This window comes from Heliconius melpomene, chromosome 11, assembly GCF_056956725.1.
Source record: "Heliconius melpomene rosina isolate 202511_hmr_F chromosome 11, ASM5695672v1, whole genome shotgun sequence".
Lineage (NCBI taxonomy): Eukaryota > Metazoa > Arthropoda > Insecta > Lepidoptera > Nymphalidae > Heliconius > Heliconius melpomene.
Window position 1 is genome coordinate 8,244,891 of NC_140399.1, and position 24,263 is coordinate 8,269,153.

Below are 24,263 nucleotides of genomic sequence, written 5' to 3' on the forward strand. Positions count from 1 at the left end.
TTTGCTATTTTATAATTATGGCAAATTTATTATTTTGACTATCTCACAATTTTTATTTACTTAAATGAAATTCAATTTCCAGTAAATAAATTATCCATTTTTTATGTAGGTACTCCATTGATTTTGTGTTTTTTAAACTTATATATTTTTTTATAACATTTAACGGATGGCCTGTGTTATTGTTAAATCGGGGATCAAACAGGTAGAAGATAGACGCCGGCGCTACCTGCCCCTGCAACGTAGCGCCATAGTTAAAGTAAAATACAAGTTAGTAAACAACTCTCTTTATTAATATAATAATAATAATAATTATAATCTGCATAAGTGTAGGTGCGCTTTATAAACCCCACATATAAAAATACATTTTTTACTCTTATAATAATTATACACAAAAATAGATTGTCATCTCGTAATGACGGCATAATGCACTATGGCGACGTGTATGTTAAGGCACGGTGTTGGAGGGCTACGCCCCGGGCGGCGCCTGGCGGGCGTCGTCGACTAGATCACAGAAGGACAGGGGTGGAGCCCCGCGGGCCGCCTCTCATCTGAGCGGTGCGGAGAAGGAAGGAGCGGCGGAGCACCAGCGCGGCGCGCACGCGGCCAGCGAGCAACCCGCGGCGCTCTGCACCGGTACGAAAGCCGACACGTGCACGCCGCTCAGCACCGGCAGCGAGGCCAGCGACGGCCGCTTCTCCGAGGGGTCTTCCAGCAGGTACGGCCTGAATAGTTTAAAGGGTTTGCGTGGCTGAGGCTGCTCGGGGACGCTGGGCGGCGCATAAGTCAGCACCGGCGTGGGCGCCGGGGGCAGGCGGCGCACTGACAGATCCATGGGTTCCGTGGAAGACGGCAAAACCGGGACCGGTGCTGCTAGCGGGGTAGGCACTTGAACGGCAGTGGGTAAGGCGGCGGCAGCGGGCGGCGGAGACGGCAGGCGGGCGCTCTCCGGGGAGCCCACGGAGTAGGGCGGCGGTGAGGGAGCCGGCTGCGGCGCTCTCCTAAGGAGCGCGGCTCGGAGGGCAGGTTCGGCTTGGAGCCATTTTTGTATTTGGCGGCGGTGGATTCCGAATTTTCTGGCAGTTGCACGTTGATTTCCGCGACATTGAGAATCGCGTCTGTACGCGTCGAGAACTTGGAGCTTGAACTGGGGTGGGAAGATGCGGCGGGATCCAGCGCGGCCCTCCGTGCGGCGGTCCGAGGGCGCGGGGGCCGAGTGCGTGTGGGCGGCGGCCATGGTTATATACGTGTGCACGCGGTGGCGGTCGGCGCCGAACTGACTGTGCCCGGCTGGCACGGCGCGGATGTCGGCCGGCGCGCCCGCTGCGACGTGAGCGCGCGACGCGAGCCGCGTATGCACCTAGGACGTGCTCACACTGTTCTTGACGATTATTTTATATACAAAATAAACGCATTGATACCAGAAAAACGTTTAAAAGATGTAGTTACTTAATAATAATAATAAACGTAGCAGCACACAGCATGGTAGGCAGAGAGAATCTGGTTTTAAGTCACTTTGTTCCCCATTTTTTGCTGAATTTTGGAGGCATTACGTGATGGGCAGCGGAACATAACGCCGCGCTTTGCCTCGACACCAGAGGGAAAAACTGAAAATATTAAATATTTCATTTTTTCGAGTGGGTATCGAACCCACAACCAGTCGCGTTTACAGTCACATACTTGTGCCCCTGCGCCACGACTGTCTTCTACTTGTACTATATTGCTTTATTATACGATATTGCTTAACTTAATTATTAATTTTAAGATTTTTAAAGCAACACTTTGCACTGAACGTAGGAGAAATAGTAATGCTTAAGCCTGAAAACATAATTATAACAAAATTTTGCACATTACTAATTGCAATTAGTATTTAAATAAGTACAAAAATTCAGTAATAAAATAAGTGTTCAATTATAAAACAAATTTAAATTGTCCATGTGAACGAGCCTTGAAGCATTAATCTCGCCTCATTCTCGGCGTGAAAAAATGCCGCAAGTGGGAGCCGATAGCACGTAGCGCCACTATTGCTGTCTCCCTCCAACGCACGCAACGGGCGGCGAGCGAGCGAGACGGCGAGCGCCGTGCCTCGGTCGCTGCCACATCCGTTTACGAAACAAGTTTGCATGCGGCGTTGCCAGCGCGCGCGGGCGGCGAGCGGCGGGGAGAGGGCGCGGGCGCGGGCGGACAGGAATGCGCGCGGCACGGCAACGCCGCCGTCCGCGGCAGACAGGGTGTCGCCGGCCCGCCGCCGCAGACAGGCCGTCGCTCAGCGGCGCTAGGCCCGCGCCCCCGCGCCCGCGCGCCCGCACCCTCGCTCGCCCGCAGCGCCGCACCGAACATCAACAAGTTATTTCGGCCCGGCCTGTCGTAGGTCCGAAAGAGCCCAAGAAGCGCGGCGCGGCGGCTCACTTGTGACTTTTCGAAATGGACTCTTGCCTTAGCGCCATCGCCGTTTCGAGGAAAGTTGTTTATTTTTTGTGTGAGCGACGGCCGCCTGCCTGCCTGCCGCGTCCGGCGACCATGAACACCGACCTGACTCCCCTTGCACGCTTATAACTTTTATAATATTAACGTATTTAAATAAATAGGTGCTAAATGGTTACCTACGTGTACGTGGCGAATAAAAATAAAAATCGCCTTACCATTTTTAATACTTGTATTATAACTTTATTATACAAATAATAAATATCTTGCTTTATATTATTTACTTACTTAGTAATTTTATAACTATGAATATGTACCGCACAGTGTACAGTCATGTTTGAGGAAGATATAAAAGTTACAAGTCATTATTAAAGTAAAATTATATTTTTCCTTTTTCCTATATTATGGTATACACTTTCGATGCGTGGCATCAAATAGAAAGAAATTAAAAATTGAACCGCAATTTTAAAATTACTATACTCTAAGTATAGCCATAGGTATATTTTTGAAAATAGTTCATATAGGTACTACTATACATGATATAAATATTATTCACTTTTTAGGGTCCCGTACCTCAAAAGAATAAAACGGATAGAACTTGTTGTCCTTCTATAAAGATTATTTATCTGGGGATCGCGAAGAAGTATTCAGCTGAAATTAATATCAAATGTTGAATCAGAACCATAACCCAAAAAAATCAAGCTTCTAAGCCAACTCAAACAAAATTTAGGAGCATTTATATTATTTTGCTACATTTTATATGAAAATCGCCAAGTAATCATAAACTATAGGGTACTTCCTGTGGAATTTTAGTTGAGATAGTATATAGCATACTCCAAATTAAGATTGGTCAGCTTTATTCCCCACGTAATCAAAGGCTATAAGATATTTCCGGTAGACCTATGATTAGTAAGAAATGAGAACTTGCGGTAGGTACAAATAAACTAAAAATCCGAAAAGTATAAACTGATAAACACAGAAAAACTACAAAACTTATAATTGAATGCATAAGTTTTTCAAAAGTTGCACTTTCCGTTGACCTACAATCCTGATATTGGTATGGAACCCTCGGCGGACCAGTCAGACTCGCAGTTGCCCAGTTCTTTTTATTTACTAGTATATTTATATGTAATATATTCTTTCAATAAATCTACCTATATGATGATTTTGATTAATTTAAACCAGATCAACTAAAGTAGGAAGCAATTAATTATTTATTACAATTTTATCTTTTCAGTGACGTTAAAACAGGCTTATAATAATTCTGAACTACATTTCCTAGCTTTCCAATTAAATTATTAAAGAATTCGTACCAAGAATTTAAGACAAAAAATAAGAGCATGTGACCGAAAGCAACAGTCCAATGGAAAGATATTTTTTGTTTTTTTTTTAACTTCTCGCTATGGCCCACGCAGATTAGGATACGAAGAGGAATCCTGAGAACCGAAGAAACTCCGTTCTCCATTAAGATAATTCCGTTTTCCACCAATTTCTGCCGAATTCTTGAGGCATTGTGTGTTGAGTTACGACACTCAAAGCCGCATAGAGATTTGGAGACTAAGTTGGAAATAAGTTGAATATGACACATGACGTATTTTAGGACCAGTATCTATAAACGCTCTCACCTCTGAGATCGATCTTGAGATGCCGTTTTTAATAATTCATGAATGAAATACGGACATAAGTCCAGAGATAACATGAATTAACTAAACAAAACCTTTAACTTTTGATCTTTTATAATATTACTATTCACTATAGATTTATTGACTTTTTATAAGGACCAAATAACAATTGTACTTCTGTAAAGAATATAAAAAGATAAATAAATACATTCAACTGACTATTACATCGGAACGTTTCTCATTGTTTTTTATTGTTTTTTGCTATTAAAATCAATCATACACAAATAAGGGCATGTGACAAACAAGTTTACACACTAGTAATTGAAAACCACCATGACATCACCATGTTAGAATTATTCCATAGTTTTTGCTGAGCTTCTTTGATTATTACAAGGTCGGGCTCCATCCAACCCACATGTGAATATAATGCGTAGTAGGTAACTACGGTGTCGGGCTAGCTACTTGTTAGAGACAATGGCACTCATGCCTACTACAATTAAGTACAAATACGATAATAATATCCTTCGTTTAATATGTGTTTTAATAATAGTAATAAATAATGGCGGTTGAAAACTTCAATTTCAAAACAATAAGCTAGTTTAGTAACTGAATATTAATAAATTTTAAATATATCTAATATCTATATACATAGATGGATATGGAAATAGCGGAGTAGGCAGAAGGAACCTGGGACCTTAGTGTTAAGACACTAGGTTCCCCACTTTCCGCTAAATTCTTAAGTAATTGCGCGTTGAGTGACGAAACTCAACTACATATTTTACACATTTACAATTTCCTTTAACATTTATTATATGAAACGAGTTTGTAGAGAACATATTTCGAATATTAGTATGCTGTTCTGGTATGTGCACCAATGCCTATATAAAGAAAGTTCTTATATGGCTACCTATAAATATTTGCATCGTGAGTCTTACACATTGCTAGCTGACGAGGTGTCCTCGAAACGGTTCTAGTACTATTCATATAAACAATGTACCTATAAACACTACCTAGGGTAATGTTTCAGAGAAACAAAGAAATATGATACTGTGGAATAACTCTATTTACAGTGCGATTACTTAACTGCATTAGCTAAAATATGATATATATAAAAAACATACAGACATATAAAAATTAAAGACTTTCACGACTAATATAGGTAAAATTATTAATAAATAAATGTTCACATACAAGAAATAACGCGTAAAGTATGTCACAACATTCGTACTTTTACCATAATTATCTACTGATATACCTACCTTACCTACTTTGTTCATAAAAATATATAATATATATTCATACTACAGCAGGATAGTCAGATGGAACCTAATGTTAATACACTCCGTTCCTCACTTGATGATGATGAACACTGGGCTTTTGCCTTGGTGCCAGAGCGAAGAAATTAAAATATTCATAAGTAATAATTCATTCTGTCGAGTGGAGATCGAACCCAAAACCATCGCGATACACACCCTCGTGCCCCTGAATGCATATTAAAAATCAAGCTTATAATTGTGTTTTTCCAGTCGTTACGTTATTAATATTACTGGTCCACTGGTTCACAAATAGTTAGAATTGTTGATCAGACAAGAGGCCGCCAATCGTAACATGAGCTAATAAGTATAAACTCGTAGTCCCACAGACACATCGTCGCCTGCCTGCTCGCCATACCAACGATACTGTAATAAATATCTCTCTATATATAAGTACTAAAATAGCTTCACTTGTTACAAAGTATAACATTCTTCACTGATATGAATTGATATCTTTAATGACAGCTAGCATAAATCAAATAAGCAAAATCAAATCTAATTATTACTAGATAAAGTTTAAAATCGATTGAACGTAGAGTCCCAAGAGAGTGATGGAGGCTAAGTGAAGCACACGTGCGTTCAAACGTCACCCAAATGGGGACCAGTTCCATGTCGATCGTATATCTCCTGAGATCGTAGCTTTGATATGAGATTCTTGGGAAACGAAATGAACCAACGCCATATTAAATTCCAATTGTTTTAGTTTTTATTCCTTTGCTGTATCATTTTAAAAAATATTTATATTATAAGAAAGAAAAGGTTTATGAGTCAAAATAGCTTTTTAATGAATAAAGAAGTTCTTATAATAGTTATGTGTGGCAGCATGACAAATAAAACGTTATGTTTACAGATCTTTTTGTATTGTTCAGTGCTTCAATGTATATTCTTATTTTTTTATAAGAAAAACATCATTAGATACCTATAACCTAAATACCTAACGCCTCCTCTAGGTATCTTATTAGTATTTGTTTTATATGTTAGAGAATTCAGAATAATTACTTAAATATTTTCATAATTGCTATGTTTAGTCGATAGAATTACCGACTGTTATAATATTAAATGTAAACATTTTTATATTATTATACTTTTGGTTATTCATTGAACAGCAAAAATTTTTTCTCATACGACGAAAAAGCCAGTTTTTATAAATTTAGCGATGATACTGTGTATCAACTTGCCATGTAAGTTTTAGAATCACGTCCACGTGGCTTTCGAAGCAACCGGTTTATGGTCATCTCACCTCACCTGTCTCTTCTACTCTCGGTTGTCGGCGATGCCTTGCCATTGCTTTCTACGACATATAAGGGGAAATAGCAATAAATACGGTGTAGCTTTCAAATTCTTGTTTAGTGACATGAAGTTCTCACGAAACTGTTTTGTATATTGTAATTTTTATTATGTACTTAAATTATTCTTAAATATTTACTATAGCAAACTAAGTACCTACATCATAACCAAAAAAATAAAATATTCTAATTATATTCTAGTAGAGTAAATATGAAAGTACTCTCTTGTCAAATTCATATGGACTTACCTAATATATTTTAAAAGAACCTAATTGATACCATTTCAAATTCTAGTTTCGCTTACTTAGTATATACCTAATGTGGACTTGGGAGGAAGTGGAAATCAACCATTTTCAAAGATTTATCGTTGTCCCAACTCCCCACATTTTAAAGGCAGCCTGACAATTTTCAACTACGCCATGACAGCATCAATAACTTTACTACAAAGAAATCTTAATTTTATTCGTATTTTATATAATAAACACCGTTAAAACGGTTTTCTAAACCAATTCAGGTCTCTTTGAGAGTAAAGGGAATTTTGATCATATCTTGGGTGTGTCAAGTACCTAAATGTTCGCCTACCTGCCTGCGAGCGCGGTGAAATGCGTGTATGATGAGTAGCAAGTCGTAGAGGACGATGGCGTCCGACAACCGTTACTATTACAAATTAGATACTTATTTTGTATTTCTACAGATAATATTGTTAGATAGTTGCTTGCTCTTTTATACATTATCAAGAAAAGTCAGATCTGGTCAGCTAAAGCCGGTGCTGATTTTAGCCTTCGTACTTATCGATATTAGGTATTAGTGACGAATGCGAAGAGTTACGATGTGATAATTAAGAAAGTCTTCATTTAGAATTTAATTTAATTCTATCCTGTAAGATAAATATGTATGAACCATAATAGACATGAATTGCATAACTATGATACAAAATGTTATTTTATATATTTTTTTAGAAATATAACAATTCTGGAAATAAATTAAAATCCAAAAATATATATAACATAAACAATTCATAGATTTATTAATAAATATTTGCGCTGTGGCACCACAGCGCAAATATTTATACTACTGCATCAACCATATAAATACATATATGGGTATTATATGTAGCTATAAACCATAATATATTGTGCTACAAATAAATAAAGACGTCACAATACCATTACCTATCCATACATTGCTTTGTTACTTAACTCGTCAAGTATCAGCTTAGAAAGAAACCCAGCAACGACATAGCAACATATAGAAAGGCACACGATGAAATGCACTTAAATACAAATGCGATTAAAATGGTAGTGTGTGCGTCAATACTGTTCTGTTATATCACTCAGTTCGTTGATCGCGTGTGGGTACTGGGTACTGGGTAGTGGGTACGTTTCATGAATAAACAATACCTATCCTATAGGTAGACGTTCACTCACTTGCACAAAGACGTTCAGTCACTTGCACAAATAATGTTATGCGCGAGCTATGCGTATTTGCAATATCGGTATCGCTGATTTCATATCTCTACGAAGTAAGGACGGAGGCGCCTACGTGCTGTTTCGCGCGTTGACTACTATTCTACATGAATTATTCATTTTACCAAACGACTATAAGTAAATATAAATGTTATAGGTATATGAATGACTTTTTTAATGTATTTAACTTTTATCTCCGTATTTATATATATGTATGTACTGTAAAAGTATATAAAATAAACTATATTTAAGTAGTAAAAAGACTATCACAAGTAAATTAGTAAGGTGAATGTCATCATGCCAGTTCATTCATTGTATATTCTAACATTTCTAGGTTATAACTGCTACTAAGTAATATTGACAAGAACAGAAGCAAATAATATATAGATAGTTCAAATAATTAACAAAATGTTTCTTCAATAAATAATGTTAGAAAATATATATGAACAAATACATTAAAATAAAGACGTCTTTATCCATTTTTACTATTATAGTAAAAGTATTATAAATATTATAGGCACATGTCAATGAATCATGCAGAACTGCGTATAACATAATCATTCAGTTTCCTGTGGCCTCGTACAACGCAGGCAGGTTTTAAAATGTGTTATGTAGAACTGCATTGTGCAACGGTGCGCGGGCGCCGGAGCCGGTGGCGCCTCGCCAGCGGACCACGGCCGTTTATTTATGATACAATCTATTTGAGTTTCTCTTCTGCTCGATCAATCTATTTAAGTATTTTATATACCGGCTTCACGCTGTATTCCGTATACAGCAGGGTAGGCAGAGGGAATCTAATGTTAAAACACTTCGTTCTCCACTTTTCGCTAAATTTTTCCATATTAGGAAATAATAATTCATGGCCTCGAGTGAGGATCGAACCCACAACTGTCGCGTTACACTTACACCCTTGTGCTCCTGTGCCAGAACGGCCTCAAATAAGTATTTTGATAATAATTCAACTTTACCTATCGTTGTCATACTAAGTAGATACTCGCTGATTATTGTTGTCATCGTCCTTCGCGATCCATTCTATCTTATCTTATTGATTATTGTTTAGATAATAAATATATGTGCAACGTTGTAATTATATGAAAATAAAAGTGGATGACGAAGACTATCACTTCGAACAGGAGTCACCACGCCACGCCACACTGCCCCAGGCCCAAGCGGATGTAGATAGCATTACGCTACGTTGACATCATACAAATACTCGTATATCTCCACTCGAACTGTAGATAACGCGGGAAAATTCCAATTGCACCAAAAGTCGTATGCTTTGGCTGGTTGTTTTAAGAAGCTCAACTATAAATAATAAAAAAATAACAACGCGGCCCGCCCGCGGCTTCTCCTGCATGAACTACGTTATTATTAATTTCCGTCTCCATGAGTACCTACGTCCTATAAGTGACGTCCATGCAAAATTTGAGACTCCTAGCATTTGTAGTAACGAAGTTTCATACAAACTTTCAACCCCAAAAACAACCCCTTAAAAGTCGAATATTGCAAATTCCCGTCTTAGCGAGCACCTACGTCCTATAAGTAACTCCTATGCAAAATTTGAGATTCCTAGCACATGTAGTTTCTGAGATTTCGTGATGAGTGAATGACTTTTCGATTTTATATATATAGATAATGATTGTAAAAATCTAAATGAAAATATTTGTAGTTTTAGGTATGTAGCGTTACAATAATTTGTATAAAATTTAGTCGAGTTCGGGTCAGCGCTCAGTGAGAGGGAACCAGTTTGGCCGCGCCCGGCCGTGGGCGTCTGCCCGCAGTGCCCGCCATGCTGCCTGCCGCGCCTAGCTCACGGAACTTGCTTCGAGACCACAGATATATCTACACGTCTATACTATATCATATAACATCCAAATCTTACAAGGTCATGCTCGGCCATCTCTTCGCTGAGAGCGCCATATCGTGTTATATAAAAGAGTATTTTTTTTATTTCTTATTATTTTATTTGACTCTACCCACTCATGGTCATCTGTGTTTGAATTTTGGAATAGGTCAATATTTTTTATTATCATTAAGGATTTATTCAAAAATGTCGTACATAGTCAAGGTTGCAATATTTATTAAAGGCAAAATAACAAACGAAATGGCTACAGTGTACTAAGATCAAAATAAATGTAATGTTAAACAATAGATTTTATTAAACAATTTTAATAAAACCTTAATTTAATATAACACAATAAGGACTTAAGAAGTCGTATTAAAATAGGTTTAAACTTATTTCTATTACGTTTATAAATAAATATATACCATTAAGTTTATAAATATTTAAGAAATAGATAAGTAAAATACTATTATAACTATAGTATTTATATATATCTAAATTTACAGCCACTTTTGAATGAATTGCGTTGGTCACAACACAAAATATAACCGCCGCCGCAACAGGTTGTGATTTTGTCAGAACTTGGTCCATTTAAGTGTCCACAAAAAATAAGGTGCCAATAAAAGGACGGAAACCCATTGTTTGGTGTCATTCCTGGTATCAAGAATTCCAGAAAAAAAACACAGGCACCCTTTAGAATAGACCGGCGACGGGCGAGGAGCACAATGAGCCCTTTGTGGACGCAGGCGCCGAACGGTCTGGCGGAGCACGAGGCCGCCGCCGCCGCGTCTGGCGCTCTCGCCGTCCATGCTCAGTGCTGCGCGCCCCTATCTCGTGAGTATTAGGTTCTATATTTGTTCAAAATATTTTTTTTAACAATGGGGCTAAATAAAATTACTTCCCGGATTATTATAGTGTGTGGCTAGTATATGGGTGTGTGTTATATGTAATGAATGTTCGCGTGCACGCCGTGTACGGTCGGGTAAGTATAGTCTGTTGCTAAATATGTTCATGACTATCGGTATAATATAAAATATACTACTTTTTATTCGTGCGTGGCAGTGTTATGGGATTAATTATTTTATGAATAGTAGACGAATAGAGCTATGTATTTACATTATATGTATGAAAATTTCTTTTTCCTTATGAGATTTGTAATAAGAATAACAATTGGCTAATATGTTCAATTAACTTAAATTTTTAGTTTTTTTTTATTCTATTCTAAGGAGTGAGACAAGGAGAGACTTACACTACTACAGCGATCGTCTACAATATTATTATTATATATATATATAGTATATGGATTACAAAGTGTATGACTTGCATGCATTCATGACAGAGTAAGAAACATTGAAAATGCACTACTAACCAAGTGTTAACTTGCCAGTCGTTCTAATATAAGTACTTATTAGAGTTATTAGTCATACATACATCACGCCACCTCACGTTCTTATATATATGTATAGTATAGTATAGTATAGGTGATATAGCTACCAACTCTAAAATATTTTTTTATATCATTTGCCTCAAAGTAAATATTCAGGTTGCTTATGTCATCAACTCATCAACATATTTAGTTTATATATTTATATTATAAACACTTCGTGTTAGTAGAATATTTAGTGTTACTTAAAAATCATACTAATTTTATCATTTATGAGGTACCAAAGTGAAATTAACTTCCCTATATTCTAATATTAATGTGGTATCTATTAAGCTATCGTAATTTTTATGAACATAAGAATTACTTAAAATATCATTTCGATAATTATTTACTTAAAAACTAAATACAATCAATGACGAAATAATGGAAAATAATCTACAATTATCATTTATATTTAGAATGATTCAATTATTTATGATGATTCCGATTCTCTGTTTCAAATTAACTCAGTACATTATGTACTTGCCTTATACTTGAAAAACGTATGTGACTAGGTCTCGAAAATATTCTTATAAAATTTGAACTAATATTACACTAATATCTTTTTGGTTTAGCGATTACAAATATTATAATATCTAACGAGAAGTTGGTTGGTTAGAAGAGAACTTGACACTTTCGCATTGAAGTTGTTCTGATTATAAGAAAAGCAACTTGCTGTATAAATTACAACAACTATAACTATAATTACACCACCTTATTTTATTGACCATATATAGAAAATATAACGTAGAACAATGATATCAGTACAAAAAATTCTATGAAATAAGTAGCGTGATTCGAAACAGTTTTTTTAATATACACATGTACAAATGTATATAACTGACATAATTGTAGAACAATTGCTCTAACTCGCATTAATATTAGCTATTCTTGTGTTTGAAAAAAATATATTTCACTTGTATCCCGCACTTTGTTAAGACACTCAGCTTCCGAATTTCCGCCGAATTCTGAAAGCATTGCTTGTTGACTGGCAGAACTCGAACCGAAGAAATAAAAATATTAAATATTCTATTTCCTCGTGTGGGAATCGAACCTACAACCTTTACACCCACACGCTTGTGCCCATCACGACTGGGCTCCAAGAGATATTTTATAAATATCTAAAATGGATGGCGGCATCCATAAAAGAGTCTTGTAACATATTTGTTAACAAAAAGCTGTTTTAAAATTGTCAGCTTCTGCTAATTGGATATTTGCAGCATGGTGAGACTCGGGAGTATCATTTAGAAGGCGGCTGTTACTAATTTGGCGGATGTCGCGACGTTTCCGCCACTGCGGAGGGGAGCGGGATTTTTTGCTTATGTTAAACGAACAGCAAAGGAATGGAAGGTATTTTATCTTAGCTTGGACTAACTTTACACTTTGGTCAGGCAAACTTTCTTCTTGAATTTAAAAAGATTTATACATAGATTGTTAATGCTATTTATGTACTTAAATGTGAGTCGTTAGTTCAAGCATTATAAATAAATTATTATTACTATAAATGTGAAATTTTGTGAAATTATAATAAGACATTATCTTATCATAATCTCATGACTGTCAAAATCTGAAAATTTGAAAAATATACATTTGTCTTTGTGGTTATATCTTAAAAAATAATAGTTTTAAATAGCAAAAAGGTGTATTTCGACACTAAAAAGGATAATCAAATTTATTAGATACTTATTAGATACCGAATACTCTAGAATCATGAAATTTGGCAGCTAGCGTCTATAGGTAGCACTAGTTCATGAAAAAATCTGAAAATTATACATTTGTGGTTAAATCCTTAAAAATAAAAGCCCTAAAGGAGTGCAAAATTTGGTATTAAAGCCGCTAGTTCAAGGGAGATATCAGATGAAATGGCTCTGGCTAAGTTGATCCTGAATTTCAGAATAAAGCACGAAAACTTTTGTAGGAACTCGCAAATTTGACCGGTTTTTTTTAAAAAAGAAGTCGGTTTTAAATTTGTAAATATGACAGAAAAGTTTGATTTTCGCTCGCGCTATAATAAAAAGAACAGAAGTTTGATTTCTCTAAAGTTAAAAGCAAAACACAACAAAATATTTAATGTCTCTGTTATTTACCGTTAGATGGCATTATCGTATGGACAGACATAAAATTGTGTAATTATAGCATGGTAAAAGAACTTGGAAATAAAAGCTTGGAAAAAAGAAGGCGCCGTTGCAAATAAGATACACATAAAAAAATATAGTTGTCGAATAAGGAACCTTCTCCACTTTAGAAAGAGATCGTTTAAAAACCTGTAACCATGTCAAAAAAGTTTAGGTTGTTTCAAATCAAAACATAAAATATTTAATGTTTTTGTCATGTCCCGCTAGATGGCGTTATCGTTATGGGCAGGCACATAGTTTGGCAGAGCTTGGAAACTATGAGGGCGCTGTTACAATTTCTCACATATACTTTAGAGTTAGTGACCGGGCTTGCGGGGTAAGCGTGCGGCGTGAGGGAAGGTGATAGTATCTAAAAGACGCCTTCTGCATAAGTGTCCACGCGTATCTTTGATAATTCATAAAGTTGTTTACTTACAATTTAATGAAATGATGAGATAATCAAGACATTCTATAAAATAAATATTATGTTCAGTTTTGTCAAAAATATTTACTTTCTCATCCAGTACCTCGTACAGCCCGCGAGGCCTAAGCTGAGCGTCGCATTTGTGTGAGTGTACACAGGCGGTGTAGGTGTGGCGACGGCTTAAACACGGCGTATTTCTTGCTTGGTCTACACCGGTTTATGCTACTCTTTAGCTACCGGTCTGAGATGCGGCGCATCCCTTATGTGACGTAACTACACCTCTTGTATTGGTACAATAATTTATTTTTGTGTGAAGTTTTTTAGTAAAATGGCTGCCAACACAAGTAAATTAAAAATACGTAAACCTATAGATAGCCAAGCAAAAGAAATTTTGTACAATTTAAGTAATTATTTTAAAGAGGTCAACGATAAAGACAAATCGAGTGTCACTACGTCAACCCAATTGGTATCGACATCCACAGGAATTCCGTTATCCACTGTAAAAAGAATTTTATTGGAAGGTAAACGTGCTTTGGAAGTCGGAGGTACATTTAAATCTCCAAAAAAGACTAGATGTAGAAAAAAAAATATTATTGTTGACGATTTTGATAAAGCGATAATCCGAAGAATTATTCATAACTATTATATTGCTGACAAAGAAGTACCAATTATGAAGGAAATTCATGAAAAGTTAAAGATTGAAATAAACTATCCAGGATCAATTTGGTCATTGCGTAAAGAAGTGTCTCTTTTAGGATTTAAATGGAAAAGGACAGAAGATAATAGACAAATTCTAATAGAGAAACATGAAATACGTTATATTCGTATAAATTTTTTAAATAAAATTTCCGAATATCGCGCTCAGGGCCGGCCAATTGTTTATACCGACGAGACATATTTAGATACAATTCCAACTTCTACGAAATCTAATTCAGATAATAGCACCTGTGATTTGAAGAAAAAAAATTCTAAAGGCAATCGTTTAGTAGTAGTCCACGCCGGCGGAGAGAGTGGCTTTATACCAAAGGCCCTGCTAATGTTCACAGTAAACAAAAAAAGTGGTGATTACCATAACAATATGACCGCTGAAAACTACACGAAATGGTTACAAATACAATTAATTCCAAATTTAAAACCTAATAGCGTTATAGTAATGGATAATGCACCTTATCACAATTCGTTAGAAAATCCCGCTCTCCATTCAAATAGTCGTAAACAAGATATGATAGACTGGCTAAGGTGTCACAATATCAATCACTCTACATCCATGCTTAAACCCCAACTCTATCAATTGATACTGCAAAACAAAAAAATGTTTTCTAAATATAAAATTGACACTTTATTTAGAGAACATGGTCACAGCGTCCTTCGTCTACCACCTTACCATCCGGATTTCAACGCAATTGAAAATATATGGGGCATGATAAAAGGATACGTAGCGAAAACTAATGTGTCAATGGACATGGATACAATAATGAAATTAGTGAAAGTAAAAATTGCCTCTATCACTGTACAAGAATGGAAAAATGTATGCGACCGCGCAGTAAAAGAAGAAGCTAAGTTTCGTGGTCATGACGCTTTTCTTGATAATATAACGGAACGATTCATCATCAACACAGACGACACATCAGACGAGAGTGAAAATGATGAAAATGCAACCACTAGTGACCAATCCAGTGAAGAAGAATAGACTATTTTTTTAATTGATTATTAATGTAATATTTTTTTATTACATTAGTATATCGCCAAAAAGACATGACCACGAAACTTTTTGTGCCCTTTTATGATGGCCCATATATTTTCAATTGCGTAGTTTTCTTCGTGCATTTGATTATCACGACTTCTTTGATTAGTTAATTCTTTTTATAATTTGCTAGAAGAAAATGTAATTAAAAATTTGATTTCCTAAATAAACATTAGTATTAAATAATTTTTATATTCATTTTTTTTCTGTTCCTAGTTTTGGTGGTCACTCACTCAAATGCTCAGCTCAGTTTAAGCCTCGCGGACTGAACAGCCCTTAACAGGTCTATTGGACTAATAGTTACGACTAACAAAAAATTGTAATTGCCTGAACATCAAAATTTCTTCAGATTGCAATTTTTAAATTGTAATTTTTGGATGGTACTTATCATGTTATAATTTTATGTGCCCACTTTCAAGAATTCCTTTAAAAAAAAACTCTTATCTTGACATTTAAAAATTAACTTTTTTATTTAATTTACAATTGTAAAGAAATACAGTGGGTAAAAAAAGTATTTGCACACCTAATTTTTTTGAAGTTACACCTAGAAAAACACAGAATGATTTCAGTTAATTATTGTATTTAATAGCTTAATCTATATATATTTAGAATTGGTTAATAAAATTTCTCAGAAAATAGAAATTAGAGAATGAGACGGTATAAACACATATTTTAAAGTCAAATAAGTATTTGCACACCAACCGGCTTGTACGTATTTTGTAAAAAAAATCAATAATAAATGAAAGAAAAGACACTTAATATTTTGTGTGCTACTGTATGTTACAAACAAAAATGTACATAATTATAAAGTATAGATGTTATTAATACTCAAATATAGTTAGATATAAATGCCTATAATTTTTGTTGTTACCACTTTGCATTAATTGTTAAAAAACCCGCGCAAGGGATTAGCCGAAAAAACATGAATATCTTTATTTTATTGCATTACGCTGTGCACAATATTATAATTTATAGACCTACTCAATAAAGCTAAAAAATCACAGCAATAAATTTCAATTATGTATACCTTATTTCTTAACATCACTGTCTTTGATACTACTGATATTGTTTGAATATAAAAAGTAAAATTATAAGAAAAGTGTACTACTATTTATAAGATTCAATAACACATTGTACGACATTAGTGAATGAGATGGTGACAATGGCTACACAACACAAATAATCTTTTCTTTTAGCTTTGTTTTATTCTGCATATTAAGGTAGGAAGGGCAGGGAACCTAGAGCTGACACTCATTTTTTCTCTTGACGCCCAATTATGAGATGTTGCAAGTTTAAAATCATGGATATCACCTATTATGTTGTTTTACTGGACATCAAAAGAACATTTTAGAAAATATGAAGCCATATGCAAAAATTATCACAATTGTACTCAGTTTAATCTATGTAATTGATGTGTTTATTTGTTAATGAAATTATGACGGCGGTACTAACTCGATACAATGCCCATAAAAATAATGCTTACACCTCTTTTCTGTCTATACTATAAAGACAAAATCTTAAAACTATAAATAAAATACAAAGATATATAATAACATACAATACTTTAATTTTATACATATATCAGCAGAATGGTTAGGAGACACCCCAAACTTCTTCAAATGCTGTACATAGTTTAGCACATGCTAGAGCACCTGAAAGAGGATAATTACTAATAGATAGGACATCTTCACTATAATCCACTTCCACCTTCCCATGAGCCATGGCTCCAATAATGAGCACTATAGGTTCATCACTTGGTACTAAATCCCTACAGTTCTTGACCACTTTTGAACTAAATGACATTGTTATCTTCTTAACACCAACAGGCAAATGTGATGTTATAGGATTCTTGATCACTTTTAATAACTTCATGGGTCCATCAGATGCTCTTATAGAAAATTTATGTAGAAGTTGTACTGAAACATCAAAACAATTTATTGTAAATAACTGACACTGACAGACTAAGATTTTTTTACCTATAATAACTATAACTCTGGTAGAGATAATACATAAGTACTCATTTTTTTGTCTTAAATATACACAATATATACCACTACATAATATTTTATTAATATTATTATGCTATATTATCATTATATTTCCATAAAGAAAGATTTTCCATACAGACCCATGAGCCCAGCAAATCTTTTAAAAGTTCTTGGTATTCTTGTCTGTGGATTAATTTCAATGAGAACATTTTTTTCTGTATGTATATACACTTGTAATAATCCAGCTCGGTTAAGTGGTGAATCCATTAACATAAGTAGTGACTGGTGAGTTATATCAGGCCGGCAAGATCCTGGATCTCTGTCATTTTTCCTCAAAATATGTGCATGATCATCACAATTTAAGAGTTCAAAACTATTCCCAGCCTGCAAATATGTATATAGTTTATTAAAGCTTGCATAAATTATTTGTAAATTCATGTAAATATATTTTGTTTTGTGCTGGTAATACATTTTATAGATTAACCACCATACCATTTAAACTTATAATAAATAGACATGTTGGTCTTCTTTCGATTAGAAAGAGATTAGACTTAAGATTTATTATAATAGAAAATAATACAACATGCATTAGTTATAAATTTATAATAAGTATACTAAAAATAACCTTACTTTTACAGTTTCTAGTTGCGCATTTTCCAAAATAATTATGAGACGTTTTTCTTGTTTCTTAATATGTGATGTTACCAAATGTCGAGGGATAGGATCAAATTCAAAATCGTCGCTATTTGCAGCAAGTTTTCTTTTTTTACCCATGTCAACAAAGATATATTAACTTATAAATGAAATGTGATTCAGAATGTAATAATCAATAATTGGCACTTATATAACTGTATATATATTCTTGTTTATAAAATTTAATCTGCTGAACCTTTCTTATTTAATTTAAATGGTTGTAATGTGCCTTGTCAATTTTATTCATTTAAAAACAAATCCACATGGCTTCTTTGGCTAATGAAATGACAGTTGACAATTTGTTACTGTCAAAAAAGTTTTTAACACAGACCGTAAAAAAAATACCTAAGGCATTGATCAGAATTATCATACATGAAGATTGTCATTATCATTTTTTTAAGCGTAGGACTTAAAAATTATAATTTAATTGCATGATCACGAAAAATTTTCACCTGTCAACTATTCCGAAGACAATTGTGATGCTTTTGCTTTCGTAGGGATTGAAATATGGATTGGGATAAAAAAATATATAATATTTTATGAAAATAAACACAAGTAAATTTGATATTATAAGACATACAATTATAATTATTATATACCAGCCATAATATGACACTGCGAATAATTGTACTTTTGTGTATAGTATTAACATATTTTCAATGAATTCCATTTTGTTCACAGATGCCACTTCAATAAACGTGCATAATGATGTCCAAGCTTATATCTCACAGCAAAATTTCAGCTTTACGCGCTAGTTTTAAAAAAGGACAGAAAAAGTCTTTTTGTTAAAAAAATACAATTTTAGGAGAAATGCAAGAGCCGAATGTATGTAGAAATATACATAAAATTATGACAGTGACAGATGACAGAACATCAGCTGTATTCATATAATAAATAGTGCATTTCTATTTTGTAGTAAATAAATAATCAAATTAAATCATTGTTATAGTAATTTAATCATTGCCGAAACTTAATAACTTAATAACAGATATATAAATTATTATATTATATAAATAAAAACTCTGTAACATGGCGAACGATCGCGAAGTGTTGCGTGAAATTTGGGATGGTAAATTACCTATTTGTTTTCAACTAGCTCAGGAAGAAATTATGGAAATACAGCAACCGGACCCTTTTTATGTAATGGTTCCTCGGTTAAGTTATTTTCCATTAGTTACCGATAAGGTATAACTGTGTTGTTGTAATATTCTTGTATTATATTCAATTTATAGTATTATTACCAAATATAGTAATTTATTATTTCAGATGAAAAGACATTTTTTACGATATATTTCTCAAGAAAATGCAGATAATGAGATGTGGCTTGATTATAATGGACAACCACTTAAATGGCATTACCCCATTGGCTTTTTATATGATTTATTATGTAGCAATGACCCACAGTTGCCATGGTCTTTGACAGTACACTTTACAAAATTTCCTGAAAATATATTACTGCACTGCCCAAATAAGTAGGAATATTTTATTACTTATTTATCATAAAGCATTAAATTAAATTGCTTATTGCAATAAATGAAAATAGTAACATAAATTTTGAAAATTAATCAATGATGAAACCTTACCGTGAAAAAGTGTCTGAAATATGACAATAAATTTAAAAAGTTATTAGACTTAAGCATACACAAAATTTAAAATTTCACATTATGTTAGTTCAGTTTAGTTTACAGTATTTTGTTTGTCACAATTTGGAGGAAAAACACTATGCAAAAAATATATACTATCTCTATGTATCAATGAATTAAGGCAGTATGACAACCCAGATGATAACACAGTATAGATATAAATAAGCTTATAATTCTGTTATTTAATTATTTTTTTTCTTTTATAATAAGTAGTTATATTACATTAAATATAAGCTCCATTTTACATTACTTCCTTAAAACTTAAAATTAATTAAGTAAGTTTCACATATAAAATATAGTATTAATAACAAGTATGATAGCTTAATTTGACTTACCTTTCTTTTATAAATAAGAGGATTTAATATGAAATAGAACAATAACTTTATATTACTAAACTTATGTAATATTTGCAGAGATGTGGTTGAAGCACATTATATGTCAACAGTCAAAGAAGCTGATGTACTAAAACATAGAGGTCAAGTCATGTCTACAATGCAGAAAAAAGATCACAATCAATTGTGGTTGGGATTACAAAATGGTGTGTATATTCTACTATTATTGGTTATAGCAAAAAAATTATGAAATGTTTATCTTATATCTTGTCTTCAGATAAATTTGATCAATTTTGGGCAATAAACAGAAGATTAATGGAGTCTCATGGAGACAATGAAGGTTTTAAACAGATTCCCATGAGAATATACTCTGAAGATGGTATTTGCTGCCAAAGGTTAATTAGCCCTAGAAATATTGATGGCAGTAGAAAAATTGTTCAGCAGTTGATGTCAGAATTATACCCTGAAAAACCTGATGGTATGAATATTCATTTCATTGTAACTTCTATTTAGTAAAGCTAATACATCTATTTAATTAGACAAAAAAACATTCTACTACTAAATATATACATTTTTTCAGTTAAATTGAGAACACATGGCATTGTGATTCCCATAGATACACCACTGCAATGGCTGTCAGAACATATGAGCTATCCTGATAATTTTTTACATGTTTGCTTGAGTTAAAAAGTTAAATTATCTTCAATAAAAGCTTCTATTATTTAAATATACTTAACTATTTATTATGCCTATTCTATGAAATGCACACAAAAAAAGACATTCCATTAGTGTATAAATATTTTATTTGATATCATATGTTAAAATTAAAATACATGAGATTGTTATCACAATTTATGGCAACTGCTTGGAGATATCTATTAAATGTGAACTTATAATAATAGAACTTAAATAAAAAACATGAAGACACTAGCAGTTTCCATACATTTAACAAATTCAGTACATAAAAAAACTATCAAAGACACCAGAGGTTGTAATAACAACATAAAAAACAACAATTTTGTCTAAAATTAATCATAATTCACTTTTAGCTCTGTGCTTTTGTATAACATATGGTACTTGTTTGGTAAATCGCTTACATCCATTATTAGCAAAAATTGGCTGATCCTCTGTTGGCCCATATGTAATAACTGATAATGCATCTCTGGAATAAGAGCAAAATTAAGAATATGTAATATTTTACTATATTGCTTGAGCACAAAAAAAATTAATAACTTACGCCATCATTTCTTCTGATGGATTGACACCACGGGCCCTGAACTCTGCAAGAGCACACATTTCAACATGGTGCTGTTCTAAAGGCAAGAATGGAATGTAGTGATCTATAAGATGTTGTGCTATAGTTGAAGATTTTTCAAATCCACCTAAAATTATTATACAATTTACAAAATATTATTAAATGATTTCTCAGTTATTATATTATAGCTTTAAGCAGTTTAGTTCAAAACAAAACATAAACATGGTAAAAGATATTAAAATAAAAATTCCAGGTCCAATTAAAAGAATAAAATATTATACCAGTACTGTAAGCTGATCTCCTAATAATTGGTTCAAAGTTGTGAAATTCTACTTCGTTTCTTTTAATACCCTGACTGTATAAGTCTAAGAGGTTTTCTGCAATCTCTTTTCCCCCAATATTTGATATAAATATAAAAATGCTGTTTCTGTAATTTTTTAAATATTTTTATTAAATTAAAATACCCAAATTAACAGTCCAGTCATGGCCCAGGAGCACAGTGTGTGTGTGCATGTAATGCAATCCGATCCCCACTTGTGCAAATTTAATATTTATTTACATTTATATTTTCATTTGTTCGCTGTGATGGGAGGTGGCGGAAAGTGGGGACAGAGTGAGTCTTAACACTAGGTTCCCTCTGCCTACCCTGCTGTACCCGGGATACAGTGTGCCACAAATGCCTTAAATCTATTTCCACACATAAAACTTCTGTAGTCAGAAATTTATTTCTTGGGTATGTAATAAATTTTCTTTAATATCTTAACATTATAATCTAACAAGCACATAAATCAATTATTCTTATAAGTACTCCCAATTTCAAAGATGATATAGTAATCCTACCTGTAATCAATTCCATCTACTGCATGATGATGGTCTAGCATTGGTTTTATGGCATCCAAAACAGATGGACACATATCATGAATTTCATCAAATATTATAAGTGATGTAGGACACTTTTGAACAATTTTATTAACACTATTAATCAAATCTGCCTGCAATAGACATTACATTACTAAATGCAATAACTCAAATAATATAAAATATGTTACATGACTACGTATTTTACCTGTGTTTTTTGAATATTTGAACAGTCAAAATCTTTTTTGCCCATAAACACTTTGACAAATTTACTTTGCATTCCATTTTTAAAGAGAGCATCAGCTATCATGGTAGCAGCAAAATTTTTACCAACTCCGGACCAGCCATGTAAACTTAGGACTAAAGCTTTCTTACTTCTATTACTATTATCATTTAAAGTGTTCTTGTGAGCACTAAGAATATTAACTACTTCGTTCACTAAAGGCTGTCCATACATTTTCTCAGAAAAAGAATAACGAAGTTCTGTAATCAAGAAATATACTCGTTTTATTATTTAGCACAGCGTTTTATAATAAATGTTTATAGTGTATAAAAATTTTCACATACTCTTCAAGTCAAAGGGCACATGTTGTTCTTCGCAACATTCCATATATCGACAAATTGTATTTGACTTGATTGTATCCCAAACAAAAAAGCCACTTCCAAGGAAGGCAGCTCCGAAAATTGTAAATGGTACTAACATCTTTCGGTAAAATATAAATTTTAATTAAATGTAGAGACACATCGATTCGTGGTCAGTCGACGACTACCTTATTTAAAATATATGCAAACACTAAATACAATTCTAATAAATGATCACTGGTGACTGTATTGATTAACCTACACAATACAAATATATTTTGAAAATATTTGCAGCTGTAGGTAAAAAGTAAATAACATCAAATCATTCAAATGTAAAATTATTTTAGACATTGACATATGTCACAGTACCACCACCGAAATATTGTTTTTTTTTTTCATATAAATTAGGCAAAGACTACTATACTTCAAAGACTTCTAACCTATATGAAGTGCACTGTCTTCTGTTTCTCTAGAACCACGTCCGCTCCACATTCACTCTAAATTCAATATAAATTTTAATATTTTAGATTCGGGGTCACTTCACACAAATTTAAATATATAATTCAAAATCGGGAACGGAGTTTCTTAACACTAAGTAGGAGGTTCCTTCTGTCTAGATATACTCTGTGCCTGCTACATGCGGAATTCAGCGTAAAGCTAATAAAAAATGTCCTAATTATGTACCATAAAAATGTTATCTGTATTTTAATTAATGTTTGTCTTTATATCATGAATATATTAAGATTTAAATTGTATTCTTCTTTTATAATATACTAGCGGCCCGCTCGCGGTTTCACCAGCGTGAACTATGTTATTATTAATTTCTGTCTCCATGACTACGTCCTAGTCCTAGTCTATGCATAATTTGAGACTCCTAGCATTTGTAGTAACGAAGTTTCATACAAACTTTCGACCCCAAAAACAACTCCTATGCAAAATTTGAGGTTCCTAGCACCTTTAGTTTCTGAGATTTCGTGATGAGTGACCTTTCGATTTTATATATATAGATAAGGTTATTTTCGAATTAAATGAATGTCATTTGTTGCTTGTACTAATAACGATGTTCAACGCAGAAAAACATCGATGTAGGTATCAATTCAACAGTATCAATATATCAGTAACAATAGAAAGGAGAATATTTATATTTACAAATATTGTTATTTTTGAAATATCTATTATGAATAGTGTATTATTTTAGTTTTTTAAAATTAATTTAATTTGTATTTGCCAAATTAATCTATTGTAATTGGCAATAC

General features: G+C 33.6%; 5 protein-coding genes across 5 annotated transcripts; 2 read left to right on the top strand and 3 right to left on the bottom strand.

The window, feature by feature from the left end:
• Positions 1 to 268: 268 nt before the first annotated feature.
• Positions 269 to 1,328, bottom strand: LOC146534726 (uncharacterized). Its single transcript, XM_085193107.1, has one exon. It carries the CDS (start codon positions 1,232 to 1,234, stop codon positions 545 to 547), a length of 690 nt encoding a protein of 229 aa, XP_085049233.1. The 5' UTR covers positions 1,235 to 1,328; the 3' UTR covers positions 269 to 544.
• A 12,478-nt stretch (positions 1,329 to 13,806) lies between these two features.
• On the top strand, positions 13,807 to 15,848 carry LOC146534727 (uncharacterized). Its single transcript, XM_085192531.1, has one exon. It carries the CDS (start codon positions 14,241 to 14,243, stop codon positions 15,600 to 15,602), a length of 1,362 nt encoding a protein of 453 aa, XP_085048657.1. The 5' UTR covers positions 13,807 to 14,240; the 3' UTR covers positions 15,603 to 15,848.
• A 1,351-nt stretch (positions 15,849 to 17,199) lies between these two features.
• On the bottom strand, positions 17,200 to 18,635 carry LOC146534728 (ribosomal RNA small subunit methyltransferase NEP1). The gene is made up of 3 exons (XM_085192534.1): positions 18,275 to 18,635; positions 17,785 to 18,028; positions 17,200 to 17,572 (listed from the first exon to the last, which is right to left on the bottom strand). Exons 1-3 carry the CDS (start codon positions 18,416 to 18,418, stop codon positions 17,250 to 17,252), a joined length of 711 nt encoding a protein of 236 aa, XP_085048660.1. The 5' UTR covers positions 18,419 to 18,635; the 3' UTR covers positions 17,200 to 17,249.
• Positions 18,636 to 19,034: 399 nt separating this feature from the next.
• Positions 19,035 to 21,474, top strand: Atg5 (autophagy protein 5). Its single transcript, XM_085192533.1, has 5 exons — positions 19,035 to 19,522; positions 19,604 to 19,809; positions 20,394 to 20,518; positions 20,590 to 20,790; positions 20,893 to 21,474. Exons 1-5 carry the CDS (start codon positions 19,367 to 19,369, stop codon positions 20,997 to 20,999), a joined length of 795 nt encoding a protein of 264 aa, XP_085048659.1. The 5' UTR covers positions 19,035 to 19,366; the 3' UTR covers positions 21,000 to 21,474.
• On the bottom strand, positions 21,098 to 23,384 carry LOC146534730 (torsin-1B-like). The gene is made up of 6 exons (XM_085192532.1): positions 22,993 to 23,384; positions 22,634 to 22,908; positions 22,408 to 22,559; positions 21,849 to 21,994; positions 21,550 to 21,694; positions 21,098 to 21,474 (listed from the first exon to the last, which is right to left on the bottom strand). The coding sequence occupies exons 1-6, from the start codon at positions 23,126 to 23,128 to the stop codon at positions 21,345 to 21,347; spliced, it is 984 nt and encodes a 327-aa protein (XP_085048658.1). The 5' UTR covers positions 23,129 to 23,384; the 3' UTR covers positions 21,098 to 21,344.
• Positions 23,385 to 24,263: the final 879 nt, after the last annotated feature.